General features: G+C 48.0%; 1 protein-coding gene across 10 annotated transcripts in view; it reads right to left on the bottom strand.

Moving 5' to 3' along the window:
• Wdr93 (WD repeat domain 93) overlaps nt 1-16,210 on the bottom strand; it is a 43,005-nt gene that overhangs the window by 2,241 nt on the left and 24,554 nt on the right. For 7 of the 10 annotated variants that reach the window (XM_030242853.1, XM_006541049.4, NM_001381992.1 and 4 more), the window contains 9 exons: nt 15,269-15,353; nt 14,200-14,371; nt 12,664-12,734; nt 12,109-12,195; nt 11,192-11,311; nt 10,146-10,359; nt 8,137-8,200; nt 6,926-7,082; nt 6,407-6,599 (listed from right to left, as the gene is read on the bottom strand). In XM_030242853.1, the coding sequence (XP_030098713.1) occupies nt 6,407-6,599; nt 6,926-7,082; nt 8,137-8,200; nt 10,146-10,359; nt 11,192-11,311; nt 12,109-12,195; nt 12,664-12,734; nt 14,200-14,371; nt 15,269-15,353 (1,163 nt within the window). Of the gene's footprint in view, nt 1-6,406; nt 6,600-6,925; nt 7,083-8,136; nt 8,201-10,145; nt 10,360-11,191; nt 11,312-12,058; nt 12,196-12,663; nt 12,735-14,199; nt 14,372-15,268; nt 15,354-16,210 lie in introns of those variants that run through there. The other 3 variants (XR_003946535.1, XR_003946534.1, XM_030242855.1) reach the window with 3 other exon arrangements.

Raw genomic sequence — 16,210 nt, 5'->3', positions numbered from 1 at the left:
CGCCTGACATCCCTTGGCTGAGTGTTGACAAAGGGCTTGTAGGGCTCAGGGAAACTTCAATGCAGAGTGGATACATTGTGTAAAACCTCATGTCCACAATGGGAAGGCCCAGAAGACGTGCCCTTCACTAGCCCTGTAAGACACAAACTGGTGAGAGGGGCACCAGCACATTTGAAGAGCTTTGTTGTTGCCCCTTTCCCTGTGCCAGACCTTAGGGTTGGAGCTGCTACTGCTCTACTGGATGAATTCAATGCATTTAGATGGGCCCCGGAGTAGCAAGGGCCAGGTGGCAGCATCGAATCTCAGAAACAAGGTGATGGTAGTCATTATGATGGGCAGCACAGACAAGACAGCATTCATGGGGCTGGCGAGATGGCTCAGTGGGTAAGAGTAACCGACTGCTCTTCCGAAGGTCCAGAGTTCAAATTCCAGCAACCACATGGTGGCTCACAACCATCTATAATGAGATCTGATGCCCTCTTCTGGAGTGTCTGAAGACAGCTACAGTGTACTTACACATAATAAATAAATAAATCTTTAACAAAAAAAAAAAAAAGAAAAAAAGAAAGAAAGGAACAGTAGCTTGGCATTAAGAGTTTTAAAAAGGCCGGGCCGGGCGTGGCGGTGCATGCCTTTAATCCCAGCACCCGGGAGGCAGAGGCAGGTGAATTTCTGAGTTCGAGGTCAGCCTGGTCTACAGAGTGAGTTCCAGGATAGCCAGGGCTACACAAAGAAACCCTGTCTCAAAAAAAAAAAAAAAAAAAAAAGACAGCATTCATAATGACCCAGCTGGTAATGATGACAGGAGAGGTGAATTTTATAATGGCATGATACGTAGGAACCTTTGGTATTGGCTAATCAATCATGGTGTTTCCAGGCATGGCATGGGCAGGAAGCCCCCTGTATAAGCCCTTTCTTCCTACTCTTTTTGCCTAAAATGTCTGTCATGCAGGGCTGTCTTATCCTGTCCCGTGTTCCCCATTGTAATGCCCAATGACCATGAACTACAGTCTACAAAGCTAGGAGCCAAAGAAACCTTTTCTACTCACAAGTTAATCATCTGAGGTATTTTGTTACAGTGCCAGGAAGTTGACCGACACAATAATGATATCTCTCAAAACTAAAAACCAGGGGCTAAGGGGACAGCTCCATCTGTAAAGTGACAGTGCACAAATGTGATCAGTGCTGGGAAGGTAAGGGACAAAGGACCCCTGGGGCCTCAGAGGACAGCTAGCCTGCCCGGCCTGGCAAGCCCCAGGCCAGTGAAGGACTCTGTCTCAAAAACAAACAAATAGGGTTGAAGATGTCTCCGTGGCTAAGAGCACGCACTGCTCTTGGCAGAGGACCTGCATTTCATTTCCAGCACCCAAGTCGGGTGGCTCACAACTGCCTGTAACTCCAGCTCCAAGGGATCAACTCCGCTTTCCCAGGGCACTGAACTCACATGTAGATGCACCCATACACACCAGTACAACAAAATCAACCAAACAAATCAAACGGAAAAGCCAAAATAACCCGACCGGAAGTCCCCAAGGTAAGCGGTAACTAAAAATAAGAAGGGATAGCCTCGGAGGTGCTGGCCTCTATAGACACCACACACATGTCTCCTCATATGACCCTGCACATGTATGCACACATCTACAGAAAGTCATATGCTGAAGCAATATAAAGTCAGACACAAGCACATGCATGAAACCGGACCTTAACTTGGTGAAATGCCAGGCTGAGTGACCAGGAAGGAATGTCAATGGTGGTGCTGATGACTTGGGGTGGGGGTGGTGGGAGTATGGGTTATTTAAATTTACTTTTTTGCATATTCATGTTTTCCAAAGTTTTATAAATATGTATACACACACACTAAAAATACAATTCTCTTTCTGTTTTTGGAACAATGTTTTGCTACATTTGCTAGGCTGGTCTCAAATCCCCACCTTTCTGCCTCAGCACCCCAAGTGCTAAGGTGGCACGGTGGCACCATGTCTGGCTTCTCATCAGGTATCTATGACAAGATCACTTGGTTAAGGTGAAGGGAAGTGAGTTACCCAGACTGCGGTGGTCTGGTTGGTGGTCCAGGGGCCCTGGGTCAACTCCCACAGGCAGGTGTCATGTTACTGACCTCTGGGTAAAGTGGGAAATGTCACCCTATAAGGAGTAAGGCTGGCTGAGCATAGAAAGATGGGGAAGGAAGCAAGATTAAACTGGGAGGCCACAGAGCCCCGCCCACTCCAGGAGCAAAAGCAAGCTCAGACCATGGCCTTGGGAAGCACTCCACTACTGTTTGCAGTCTGTTTGCCAAAACAATGGCGGTGTTCTGTGGGAAAGCTACAGGAAAACACAAGGAAAACCACCACACCTGCTCACCGCCCCACTGTACCCATGTCCCACAAATACACACCCCCATCTTCTTCCTGACTCAAAACCAGGATGGGACTATCGTCATGGCTTATCAGTTCTCCCTGTCTTTTTCTTTTGAAAACTTCCATGCCTGTTAAAAGGGTGCAGAGTCCGATGGCCCTTCACCCACATTCGCTGACCTCAGCTCTAGTTCCCTTGGGCTCTCTATAAACATTTCCCTGGATTTCACCATCTCTTACCATTTTTACTTTCTGTCTCTATAAATACGCTCCTGAGTCATTTGGAAGTACAGTGTAGAAATCGTGACACTTTCCCCTACATTTATCTGAAGCGCAGGTCCCCAGGGTCCAGAATGCTCCTGAGCATTGCTGCCAAACCTCTGACCCACGCAGTGTCAGCCGAACAGCCCCTCCTCCAGAGTCCCTTCCTCTCCCAAGATCCATGAGACCGCGTTCCTTTCTTGATCAAGCAACAGACGTCCCCAAGTGAGATACAGAGAGCCTCTTAAGTTGCTCAGCAAAGAAGGGCAAAGCAGGCAGGGGGCTGGAGTGCAGCTCAGGGGTGGTGGCTAGCCTAGCAGGCAAAGAGGAAAGTGCAGGCTGGCCCTGCGAAATAGAAAGCAGAGGGGAACTGTGCTGCCACCTAGTGGTCATATTTAGGATTTCCCCAGGCTCCCACATGTCTGTCTCTTTCTCTGTCTCTCTCTGCGTCTGTCTCTCTCTCAACTGTTTTAGATTTATTTCACTTTATGTGTATGGGGGTTTTGCCTGCATATATGTGTGTTCACTGCATTCATGCAGTGCCCCAGAGGCCAGAAGATAATGTCACTTCCTCTGGAAGTGGATTACAGGCAGTTGTAAGCCACCCTGTGAGTGCTGAGAATCAAACCCCAGTCTTTTGCAAGAGCTCTTAACCTCTGACTCATCTCTCCAGCCCTCAGACATTCTGATTTTAACAGAAGGGGACAGCGTACCTACTGATGGGCTAAACATCATGTGGATTTGGGGCTGAACAGTCCACTGACCTCCGTAGTTTGCTAAATGGACATAGTATTAAACTGACTTCTACATACATGAATATGGACTGTTCAGCCCCAAATCCACATGTCTGTCCATGTTTGAATAAGGGTGGCCTCCACAGGCTCAGAGATTTGAAGGCTTAGTCACCAGGGAGTGATACTATTTGAAAAGATTAGAAAAATGTGGAGGTGTGGTCTTGTTGGAGAAAGTATGTCACTGTGAGTGGACTCTGAGGTTTCAGAACCCCACACCAGACCCTCACTCCTCTCTGACTGTCTGTCTCTCTCTGTGTCTCGTTCGTCTCTTTTTCCCCTTGGCGATCAAGATGTAGCTCTTGTCTATTTATCCAACTACACCTGCCTGTCTCCATGCTCTCTGCCATGATGATAATGGACTAAGCCTCTGGAACTGTAAGCCAGCCCCCAGTTAAATGCTTCCCTTTATAAGACTTGCCTTAGTCATGGTCTCTTACAGCAATAGAACACTAAGACACACACTATGTCTGGCACTTGGTATTTATTATCTTACCTAAAACCTACAAGCCCTAGAAGTTAGGCCTACTCAAAATACCCGCAACATGGCTCAGCAGTGGTAGATGCTCTGTATCCGTGAGCTTAGGGACAGGCACTGAAAGGGTGACCCAGCCTTTGTCTCCTAGCTAGTAAATGGGAGAGTCAAAGTTCACACCTAGGCCTGTCTGGTCTTAAACCTCTATATCTTGGCCATTGTACTTCCTGAGGGAGAGGTCTAAATGAAGAAAGGGGAGAGACTCTGATGAACCTCATGGGTGTTCCCCTGACTGAAGAAACCACAGAAGCTCAGAGGCTACTTTTTATGAGATAAGTCTTGGAAGGGGATAAACCTATCATCTGGGACGCTCCGGAAAGTCAGGCCAGGGATGAGACGAGCAACCCACAGTTGACCTCTTCCCACCCAAAATAAGCAGCCAGGCCACTGTGGGAACCGTCAAGGATTTATAGCGTCCTGAGATGCCCCGTGAAGTGAGACTCCTGTTCCTTCAGGGAGCCTGCGTCTGTTCATTGGGCTTTGTGAACAGAAAGGAAAGCAAGCAAAGGGTTGGGGAGGGTGAAGTGAATAAAGGATAAGACATCCACCCGCAATAGCCATCTGCGACGGAGAAGAGAATGAAATCAGTGGCAGACGGGCATTTCCTATAAACGGCCAGAGAGTAAACAACTCATACCTGAAAAGTCACGGGCTCTCCATTACAACCACTGCCATGGAGACACACAAGCGGCCACCGATTATCTGTGAAGCTGTGTTCCAGTGAGACTTTATTTAAAATCACTGGGCTCTGGACAGATAGACAGTGCTCAGGCCAAGAGCCCAGTGCTAGATGTGGGATACCTCCTTTTGAAATGTTTGTCAAGAAGGAGTACCAGATACCCCCACTCCCCAACAACACTCCGTATTGCTAAATGGACATAGTATTAAACTGACTTCTACATACATGAATATGGACTGTTCAGCCCCAAATCCACATGTCTGTCACTCCCTTCCCACCACGGCATAGGAACATCAAGGCAGAAGTGTGCAAAGTTCACAAGCGCCAGAGACCAGTGTAACACACCGTCTTCTGGACGTGACAGGGACACTGTCCCCAGGAACTCACCCCAGCTGTGGCTCCATACACAGGGACAGCACAGAGCAAGCCAATCAGCACTGCAGTGTGCGTGAAGAAGGGTGCAGAGGCCACCCTCATCTGAGAAGATACTGGGAGGGAACGTCCTTTTTCTCCTGTGATGTAGCCTCTGCCAGGTTCCCTATGCTCTAAAAAAATGGCTCCACAGCAATGTGCACATGAGCAGAACTAACTGGACCCAGTAGGTTTAAAAAACCAACAACAAAGTACACAAAGTTGGATGGGGATGTGGGGGAGGGCGTGTCTGAGGATGTGGAGCAAGGCAGTGGAAGATGAATATGATTAAAATATAATGTGTATACCCATGACATTCTCTAAGAATATAAAAAAAAACAATTATTATAATACAAAAGGAGGCGCTAGAGCACAGCCCTGGCACAAGAAAACAGTTTAATTTTCTAAGTGAGAAACAGCAGGTATGGCCACAGTCACGCGGGAAATGGAGTAAAGCCCTCCCTCCTCTCTGTCCCCCTTCCCTTCCCTTTCTTCTCTTTCTGTATGTGGTGTATGCTTGTATCTGTGTTCATACAGGTGCGTGGGCATGAATGCATGCTCTTTGAGAGCCATCTACCTTGTTTATTATAAAGATAATTTTTTATTATTTTATTTTATGTGTATAGAGCAACAGGTGAAATATTTCTCTGTCTTGTCTCAGCAGGAGCCATCATCGGTTTAACCTGAAACAGAACCCACCCTTTTTGCCCCCTTGCTGTGAAAAGCACCATGAGAAAGTATCCAACTCTGTTTCAGAAACTTGGGGTTGAGTTGAAAGGCCCCGCTAACTGCATTTTTGGGCTTCTGTTAAACTGCTCGCTCACTCGCTTGCTCACTCACTTGCTTGCTCACTCACTTGCTTGCTTGCTTGCCTGCTCGCTTGCTTGCTTTACATCCCTCTACAAACGCTCCCTGTAAAATGTGTTCAAGACTGCTTTGTGAGAAGTGGTTTTTTCTAGGCTTAATACAGATTCTCAATTTGGTCTTTGAGTCTGTACCCACAACATGTAGGGGTTTTACCTGTGTATACATCTGTGCACTGTGTGCATGCCTGAGACCAGGGAAGACCAGAGGAAGGTGTCAAATCTCCTGAAACTCTAGTTCCAGGATGGCTGTGAGCTACCATGTAAGTGATGGGAATCGAACCTAGGTCCTCTTAAAAGAACAGCCCCTTCTCTTAGCTGCTGAACTACCTCTACAGTCTCCACATTGGTTTTTGGGGGCTTCTCCTCGGCCTGGAGCTCACAGAGTAGGATAAGACTCATGTGGTAAAGTCCTTCAGTTAGCAGCAATTAGGTATAGAAAGGCTCTTAGCCAGAAACCACACTCAGTGATGGCTCACCCAGACACAACCATGCAATGGGAGGGCTCTTACCTCTTCTGGAAGACCTGCTCACATCTTTTCTCCACTGGCAACATCTGGGAGAAGTTCACAGCCATTTGAGAAATGGTACACTTTTTGGAGATATCTTTCAAGAGCAGGTAGTCCTCAAAATTAAAATAGAAAACAGAATCTGTGCTCTTCTTGGGATCTTCAGTAGACGTGGTCTGACCATGTGGATGGGCTCCTGTGAGGAAAGGAGATCGCTGTGCTCAGTGTCCTGCTTTCTCCATGGGGCTAGGGTCCTCGGGGTGTGGGCCTGCTCTCTGTGTATGGAGGCCACCTCATCTGGCTTGAGCTGGGAGGGAATTACTTAATTACCCAGAACAAAGACCTTGCCAGCACTTTCTTAATCGTGGTGGGCACCAGGCTGCAGCCTCCTTTGGCCTGGGACAGAGGAGACTGAGAAAGCAACCGAGGAGTGTCACCATGCTTTGTGAGCGTTCAGGAAAGTCAGGGAAGAGTGTAGTGGACCCTATCGCTGGGTAGCTGCCCTCATATCCCCTTCCATACCGTGAAGCAGAAAATATGGATGGTGTGGAGATACAGCAAACAGTGGCTTCCAGGGCAGCGCCTGCGGGTGGCATGTCGGGGCCGAAAAGGCACAGAGGACCTCAGCCTTGGCCACGTCCATGAGGGTTACAGATTGGCTCCTGGAAAAGATTAGCACCTGGGAAGGAAAACCATCTTCTCTCAGACTCGGCTCTCGCAGATCCTGCTCCAGGACTCCTCTTCTCATCTCCTAGCATCTGTCCCTCTTCTTACTTGTTACCACAGGAACAGTCTTGTTATCACTGCAGTATGCTGTTGTGATATTGGCCCTGAGATTGCGGGGCCCCTCCTGTCTGCCTCTGGGGTCCCTCCTGTCACTTTCTGAGCTCATTCTCCTGGTGTTGTCTCTTGGGTGTACTCATCTCCTGGAGACTAGAGAGACCCAACAGTACATTAGCTTTGAGCACTGCTCACTGTTCACTGGTGGGCACAAAATGGACATAGTAGACTCATGCACTCTAAAAGCCTCCCGGGGCCCTATGGGCCTCTTCCTTTGCCAAGTCCTATCAGGAACCACAGACTCTCTCTCTGGCCTGTCTCCATCATAGGCCCTGAAAGGGAGTCGGCAGGATGTGGCAAGATCAGCTGCATCCAGAGGCAGCTCAGCATGCAGGTTCTAGCTCCACTTGGAAGACGATGTTCCCTGTCCCCCCTCATCCATGCTGCAGGTCACATCAATAGGAGGTTTGTCCACATCCTTCTGCCACCATACAAAGGCTGCTCCCTCTGCCCCATCTCACCCTCATCCCTCTCCATCCTGACGGACCTGAACTTTGGGGAGTTTCAACGCTTTTGATTCTGCTGTCCCCTCTTGTCACACTCCCTCCCTCTGCAACCTCTGCATCAGGTGATCACTACTCTGCTCTGGGCATCCATTACATTGCGTTCTGAGGCAGCTGTTTGGTGATCTGTCTCCTGATGAACAGTGGGCACCCTAAGGGTGGGAACTTCCTCTTTGATGCGTGGTTATTATTTGATGCTTGGGGTTGAATCCAGGGCCTGTTGTCATTTACTCTTCTGCTGAGCACTACCGGAGGCCCTGGAGTCTCTCTTCTATTTCTACATACCCCAAAGCATAACTAATGCCTAGCACACAGTAGGCTGTCAACAAATATGTCTAGAAGGGATGATGAAGACACTCATAGAAGAGGAACAAGACTCTGGGAACCTACCATGCCAGGCAAGGCTGGGACTGGGGCCACGGCACAAATAGCTTCTTCCATGTGCATCACAGGCCTGTGGGACACAAACAAGGGGCATTCTCCTTCTGTGACGGTTTCAAACTTTACTCTCTCCCCCTAGGCATTTATCCTAGAGAAATGCTTGATGTGTATCCATAGATATGTGAAGAGATCATTCATGGTAGCAATAAGTAAGTAAATAAATACATACATAAATAAATACATTTAAAAATCTAAGCACAGTGGGGCACTCCCAGCAGGAGGCTGCTTAGACTGAAGACTACAATGCAAAGTGGAAGTAGAACTGGAGGCGTGTGTGCCAACGTGAGTAGCTCTCATGGTCAGTGTTACAAAGCAAGTTAGTGCCAAATAAATAGAAGGCAATTTGGAGAGCCATAGAATTCTAGTCACAAGCTTCCTAAATATACACAATTTAATATATGCATTGTTTAGAGGCAAAACCATAAATAGGTGGCTAATTTTGTTTTGTTTTGTTCTTTTGCTTTTCTTTGTTCCTCTGTGTAGCTCCGGCTGTACTAGAACTTACTCTGTAGACCAGGCTGGCCTTGAACTCAGAGATCGGCCAGACTGCCTCCTGAGCACTGAGATTAAAGGTGTGTGCCGCCGCCACCCAGCTACAGGTGGTTAATTCATAAATCAAAGGAGTGACAATAATGAAGATCAGGTGGAAACTGAAAAAAAAAAACCCCAAATATTTAGCAGCAACTCTCTAAAAAATTCGGGCTGTAGATGTGGGCACTTGCTGCTCTTCCAGAGGACACAGGTTGGTTCTCAGTCCCCATGTGCTAGCTAACAGCACCATGACAGTCTGTCCCAGGCCATCTGATAGCCGTCTCTGTCCTCTGCGGCTGCTACATGCACCACCCGGTGCACAAACACACATGCAGTCAAACACACATACACATCAAATGAAATCTTTTTGAAACCTAAAAAAGCAAAAATTCTTCCACTGTTTGGATGTGGTCGTGACAGGAGCATGTGCTTCACCAGTAAGACGTTGTTAGCACAAACCCAGGAGCCTGAGAAACAATATCTGTGCCTTGCTGCTGCCCTCTCTTAGTGCCGGGATCCTCCGACCAGCATGTGAAGACGCCTCAGGCAGTCTGAGGAGAGACCAGGAGGAAGGGAAACGATGCTTCCTGGTCAACAGCCTGCCGCTTCCAGGAGTGGGAGGGAAGCTACCCTAGGCCTACCCCCTGACTGAGCCACCAGTGGCCTGCAATCCCTTGTACAAGCTAGATAAGGCCAGTTGAGACCCGATGTGGCTATCTACAGGCATGGGAGCAATGTTAAAGAACTGCTTTCTGCAGCCAGTAATATTAGGAGAAGTTTGATCTGTGGCAGTTGATGGTTAACAGCCTTCAGGGACGAATGGGGAGGATAAGATCAGTTCCTTAGGGAATTGGGAGTTTATCCATCATCGTACACACACACTGTATAGATTCATTTGCATGCATGTAATATTTAAAAAACATTTTCGAGACAAAGTCTCACTACGTAGTCCTGGCTGGCCTGGAACTGACTCTACAGCCCAAGCTTCTCTGCCTCTTGGGTACTAACATTAAAGGTATAAGCCACCAGATAGTGGCGGGCACGCCTTTAATCCCAGCACTGGAGAGGCAGAAGCAAGCGGATCTCTGTGAGTTCAAGGCCAGTTTGGTCTTCAGAACAAGTTTCTAGACAGATCAGGCTACTCAGAGAAACCCTGTTTCAAAAAATGAAACAAACAAACAAACAAACAAACAAACAAACCCAGGTCTCTAGGGAAACTGGTGAGAGTTATTTTGGGAGAACTGAGCCTCTGGTAATATGGCATAGTAACAGAACACAGAACTGTGCCCTACCCACGTGCCACTGTGCTGTGGCCAGCAGAGTGGTGGCTATGGCAGCAGTTCTGTCAGAGGCTGTCAGTCTGACCTGTGGAACAGAGCCATCTGTCTGGCAGATTATCACCTTTGTCCTGTCCCTAAGCCACTGACCTGCCAACAAGCACCTTGCTGGTGGGTCCTTGGGTCCCGCTGGCTGTCACCAGGTGGAGGGAAGCATCAGTGCACAGCACCACACACATAACCTCAAACTTCACTGGGTAGTCAGGGTACACGTTCTGTCCTTCGTGCACCAGGAAGAATCGGAGGAAGTGGATGCTCTGGCAGAAACAGCCCTCAGGCAGAGCAACCACCCCAAAGAGGAATCCTGGGAGAAAAGGACTCTAGCTGATTAGACTAGACTAAACTCTAGTTTTATGATCAGGGAGTCTATGAGGGACAGGTGTGGTCAAGCATTGTGCTGCATCTGCAAGGGGGATGCTCATGGCCTCCAAGAGCCTCGTGCCTAGAGAAGCGTTGGAGAATAGGAGACCAAGGGTAAGGAGGAACGGGGAAAGAGACAGCAATGGCCTAGCTGACCTATGGCTGCCCATGGGATGCAGGGTACACAGACATGGCCTTAGAAAGTGCGCACTGCAAACAAGAATCTACTAATGTCCTCCTGATGAAAATGAGCTTCCGGCCAAAGGGGCTGCAAGCTGGTGCTGATTCATGCATCCCTGCTGAGGTCTGGCAGTAGATGCCCTCAGGTGTCTGCTTCCGCAAAGCTAGAGCAGGGCCCTCGGCCCCAGTCACAGTGCTGCCCACCCAGAACAGCCACTGGCCTTGCATTAGCCACCCTTTAGGTCTCTCAGTTCTAAAACTAACAGGGTTCCTGATGACTGACATGGGAGCAGAGAGGCCCTGGAAGATGACCTCTGATGCTCTTTGAGAGCAGGGGCAGAGGCTGCAGGCTCTCTCCGGCTGTGCTGGGGACAGATCATTCCCTGCAGTGTAACAAGGAAGGGTTCTGGTGCACTGCTAGGCACTGAGCACACTCCCAGAGCGTCCATGGGCCAGAGAAGCTCAGTAGTGGGTCCCAGGGATGAAGGAGGGGAAGCTGCCCCAGCTGCCCCAGACTGGGAACATGAAGCAACCGAAGGAATTCCCAGGAGGAGAGACATCAGGTGCACAGTTGAGGGGTGCGATGAGGAACTCACCTTCAGCCAGGTCCCACAAAATGAGCACACCATCCTCACAGACGAGGGCCAGGTAGGAGGAGAAGCTGCTGATCTGAGACATTACAATGGGCGCAGCACAGGGCCATACGTTCTCATACTCTAGAGGGAAGAGACCATTTGCCAGGCTCCCCTCAGCCCCTGCCCTGCCCAGAGCCTCCCTCTGGGGAAGGCTGGTTGGCTTAGCCCTGGGTCCTAGGCACTGGGAGCCCCTTGTTTAGACTCCACCTCTTCAGTGCTGAGCTCCGCCCCCAGAGCTCATGTTTAGTGGCTATTTGTGGGCACTCACAGGACACTGTTAGACTCGTTATAGGTAGCATTTCATTTAATTCCCAGAAGAGTTCTATGCAGCCGGTCCTGTTAGAACCCTACTTCACAGATCAGACAGAAGAAGCAAGTGGCTTGACCAAGGCCACAGCCAATCAGCAGACCCGTGGGGATTGGAAGCCAGGGAGCCTGGGAGAGGGCTAGAGCACTTCCTTGCATACACAACCTGACTTCTAAAGCACAGTGTGAAGCCACCCAAGGCCACACGTGGGGCTGCATCCGTGTCTGGCAATGATCACCGATCACCGCCTGCATTTCAACCTCAAAGGGTTTCCCTGGGTTTTGCTATTTATAACCAATACACTCAGCGCACAGTGATGTATAGTGACTTGGAGGTGAAGCAACTGGCCGATAGGCTGGGCTGGGCCTAGCACTGGCCTTCAGAAGGCAAGCCTGTTTTCCTTTCACAATAGATTCTGTGGGGCCCTGTGCACTTGGTGACTCTGGGACAGACTGTGACCGCCCACTGAGCACCCTATTTCTGGCTGCACACTCTAACAGCTCAGCTGGAGAAGCCCGTACTCTCAGAGTCCTGAGCTTAGGCACTGTTTCAGTCTTGGAGGTCCAAGTACCAGTTTTATCCTTCTGAGTTTTGTTCAGGGAATAGAAGAAGAGGTTGTGACGTCCATTCCAGTGTATGCCAAGGACACATGCTATTCCTGGGGCGGGGAGAGAAGGAAGGACTTGATTAGGTATCAGGAAGCCTTTGGTCTGTGTGGCAAGTGTGGAGTCTGCAGTGTCTTGTGCTAGCAGGTGCCACTCAGCAGAAAGGTGGATTTCTGGGGAAGAACAGTGGTCCCTCCATGGAAGGTGCTCCTAGGGTAAGGACAGCTGCCCTTGGGCTGTTTTCACATCTTCTGGAAAGGTCAGTATCCATACGGATCCCAGAGTTTGGTCTGATTGTTGCTATAAGGGAGTTCATAACCAGAAGCAGCCAGGCTAAGCTCACACGCCCTGTAGGGTATCCCCTCCCTGAAACTGTGTGCCTTCCATCTTAGGGAAACTGGGCTCAGGGACACAGATCAAACAGACACTGCCCAGCTACAGCTGGAAGCCTGATTTGCATCTTCACTCGGTCCCACCATGCAAGAGCTGCCCAAAGGACCGCTTCCCCAACCCCCACTTACCTGAAGAGCTCTTGACATCCATTGACATGGTTGTTAAGGAGTTAGTATAGAAGAAATGGAAGGTGGCCATACTGGAAAGACAGACAGGAGTCAGAGGCATGCAGACCCCTGGACACAATACGGAATTAAGACCAGACATGGAAAGTGGGTCTCCCTCCCAGGGACCATGACAGTCACATTCTAGCTGCTGGGGCTGGGGGCCGAACAGACCTTGGACATAGAGGAAGACAGTGCTAGTGAAGGTGGGGCCCCAGCCAAAGGAGACCCCAGCTTTAGGAGGTCACGTCTATCCTCAGAGGAGATCCCTTGAAGGCCAGATATGGGTGACATTCTCACCGGGCGGGGGGGGGGGGGGCACAAAACTCAAAGTGTACTGGTGAACTGGAGTGTTTGCAGATTCTCATGGTATTCCCATAGTGGATAATTAATATGGTCCCTAAATATCTTGCTGGGCAGTAGGAATGACTTGGGAACCACCAAGCCAGGCTAGGGTTTTAAGGCAGAGCCTTTAGACTCCTTGTCCTGTTAGGAGGATATTTAAGGTTCACTTGACAGCAGAATGGGAGGTCTTACTTTACATGTGAAAACAAAAATTTTCCAGAATGAACAAAAATGAACCAGCAAGGCAAGCTGGTTCTTAATCCCATGGCTACTTCAGACACTGGGCTCAGTTCTTATCATCAGAACTCGGGCTAATGGGATCTACCTGCTGACCAATGTGTAAGCACATGTTACTTCTAACTTATTGTAGTAAATATAGATCTATATGACATCACATTTAGAAAGACAAGAGAGGTTGGGGTGGTGCTCAGCAGCCTGTCTGGCATGCACAGACCCTGGGTTAGATCCCAGTACTACAAAACAGCAAAAAGGAAAAGGAGGAAAATGTCTGTAACAGTAGTAGCTTGTGTCCTGTTTTGTTATCTTTTGTTATAGAAGATGCCATACATGAGTCTAACGTGAACACGAGTCTACTGCTCCTCTCCACAGGTGTGCTCCTGCCTCTCTTCCCTGTCTGCAGTGCTGGGCTTTGAACCCAGGGATGTGGGCATACTAGACAGTGTTCAGCTGAGCTGGGCCAATACCCCATTCCAACTGTAGCTGCCAGCCTTCCTGCTAGCTACATTTAAACTCTCTCCACAGAGCATTTTACAGGAATCTGCTGGGGCTGGAGCAGCTGTCCTGTGGTTAACAACACTGGCTGCTCTTCTAGAGCAGTTCAGGTCCCAGCACCCACGGGATGGCCTACAGCTGTCTAAAACTCAGTTCCAAAGGATCCGAGCAAGGCCTTCCTCTGACCTCTGCGGTCATTGTACACACACAGTGCAAAATACCCATACACATAAAAACAAAAAAAAAAAACAAAAAAAAAAACAAAAACAAAAACCAACTAATCAAGTAAAATTAAAAACAACTTTTTTTAAAGTGTTGAAATTCTCCCAAGTCAGAAAGAGTATTTAGAGGCAACTAATCTTGGGTGGGTCCAGGAAGTGCCAGGAAGCACTCACCTGAGTGGGCCTCCTCCCTCAGACTCACCTGAGTGGCTCCTCTTCCCACTCCCCTTCCAGGTGCTTCTTGTAGGAGGCATAGAAGGTCTCCATGTGTTGCTCCCACTGCACATCCTTGATAAAGTGATTCTGCCCAGAGCCGAGCCCCACGTAGTCCTCTACCTTTGCAAAAACTTCCAAGGGGCTTTTAAATGTGGTCCCTGGATTGAAGAGACCCCAGAATTCAATGAAACCTTATTTCCTTTGCCCATTCTCCTGCCTCCTTCAGGGTCTCACATAGCTCAGGTTGTCCTCAAACTCATGATGTAACAGAGGATGGCTTTGAACTCATGATCCTTTTGCCTCTGCCTCCCCAAATGCTAGGATTACATATTCATCTCTTCCCGCCCCCCAACCTCGTACCCCTGCCACTGTCTTCTCCCCCCCCCCAGCCCCGTACCCCTGCCACTGCCTTTCTTTTTCTTTTGACAAGAGTTCTTCCTGCCACTGCCTTTCTTTTTCTTTTGACAAGAGTTCTTCTGTGTAGCTCTGGCTGTCCTGGAACTCACTTTGTAGACAGGGTGACTTTGAACTCATAGAGATCCACCTGCCTCAACTCCTAAGTACTGAGATTAAAGGCCTGTGCCACTAAGCCCAACAGATTCATCTTTTTCTTAATAACTGTAGTTTGCAACAAACTAACTAATTTACATCCAATTCCTGTACCTAAACTATCCTACTGTATCTGCTCTCCCTTGGCGGACCTTCAGCTTCTAGGATGAAGGACACTCATCTCTCTAATCTCCAGGCTTGGTTGCAGGCACTAAGCAAAGAAGTGACAAATGGCTCACACAGAAGTATGGGAATGTGCTAATTCTGCCTAGCAATCAGAAATGTTGTCTCTCTTCCGTCTTCTAAGTCTGCTAACTAGATCCTTATAATATTTGCGTTTTCTTTTGTTTTTTCAGTCCTAGAGCCTCTGAGTTTAAAAACTTGTCTTCGGAATTATGCATTTAATTAGCTATTACTGCTAATAAGTAGAAAACCGCAGTGGAGTGAGGCTAACAGGGAACAATGGGGAGATCAACAGCAAAGGAAAAGGGCTGCCTCCTGCTTACCTGCTATGGGCTTAGGGGGTTTAATCTTCATTACAAAAACTGGAAGACTCAACTTTAAGTCACTTTTAAAAGAAATATTTAAGTCCTAAAATAAGGGAAAGACACAGCCAATAAGCTAACAAAAGAGATTGTATGAAATCATTAAAAATAACCATTCTTAAGGATGGCAGGGAAGAAAAATGAATGAGAGAAATAAAAATAGAATAGAAAGATGGTAGACTTAAACCCAAACTTGCCAATAGCAGCATTAAATGTAAATGGCCTAAATATTATACTTAAGGGTGGATACATCAGTTCTGATTGCAAGGTAGAATTTATTTATTCCTATATCCCTGAATTATCACCAATGTTTACTGAATATACATAACACAACAATCACACAAAAAAAGAAAGACACATCTAATAAAAGATAAAAGTCAGCCATATGCTGTCAAGAAGAGACTCTGTTTAAGCCAGTATTTGGAAGACTGAGGCAACAGAATTGTGAGTTTGAGACCATGATGGGCTATAGGGCAAGTCTAAAACAGCTTTAGCTACAGAGAGACACTGTATCAAATGCAGAGAGAGAGAGAGAGAGAGAGAGAGAGAGAGAGAGAGAGAGAGAGAGAGAGAGATTCTACTTTATTCTCAGTTTAAATATAAATAAACAGGTTGAGAATACAAGTATTAAAACGTATATGTTAACTAAAAATAACCAGAAGAAAGCTGGGTGGCTATTACAAATGTCTGCCTTAGATTCCAAGTAGAACAAAGATGTCTACTACCAGGGACCAAAGAGTATATGAGTAGTGTTTTAAAAGTCAGTTTATCAGAAAGCATAGCTTCCCAAACTGGTATGCATCTACCAGCAGGGTTTCAAAGCACACAAACAAGAATTCACAGAAGTGAGAGAACAAACAGTTTAGAGACTCCTCTTCCAAAGGATGGCAGGGTCAAGTGTTG

Source organism: Mus musculus, chromosome 7 (genome assembly GCF_000001635.26).
Source record: "Mus musculus strain C57BL/6J chromosome 7, GRCm38.p6 C57BL/6J".
Lineage (NCBI taxonomy): Eukaryota > Metazoa > Chordata > Mammalia > Rodentia > Muridae > Mus > Mus musculus.
This window is presented reverse-complemented; position numbering and strand designations above follow the sequence as displayed.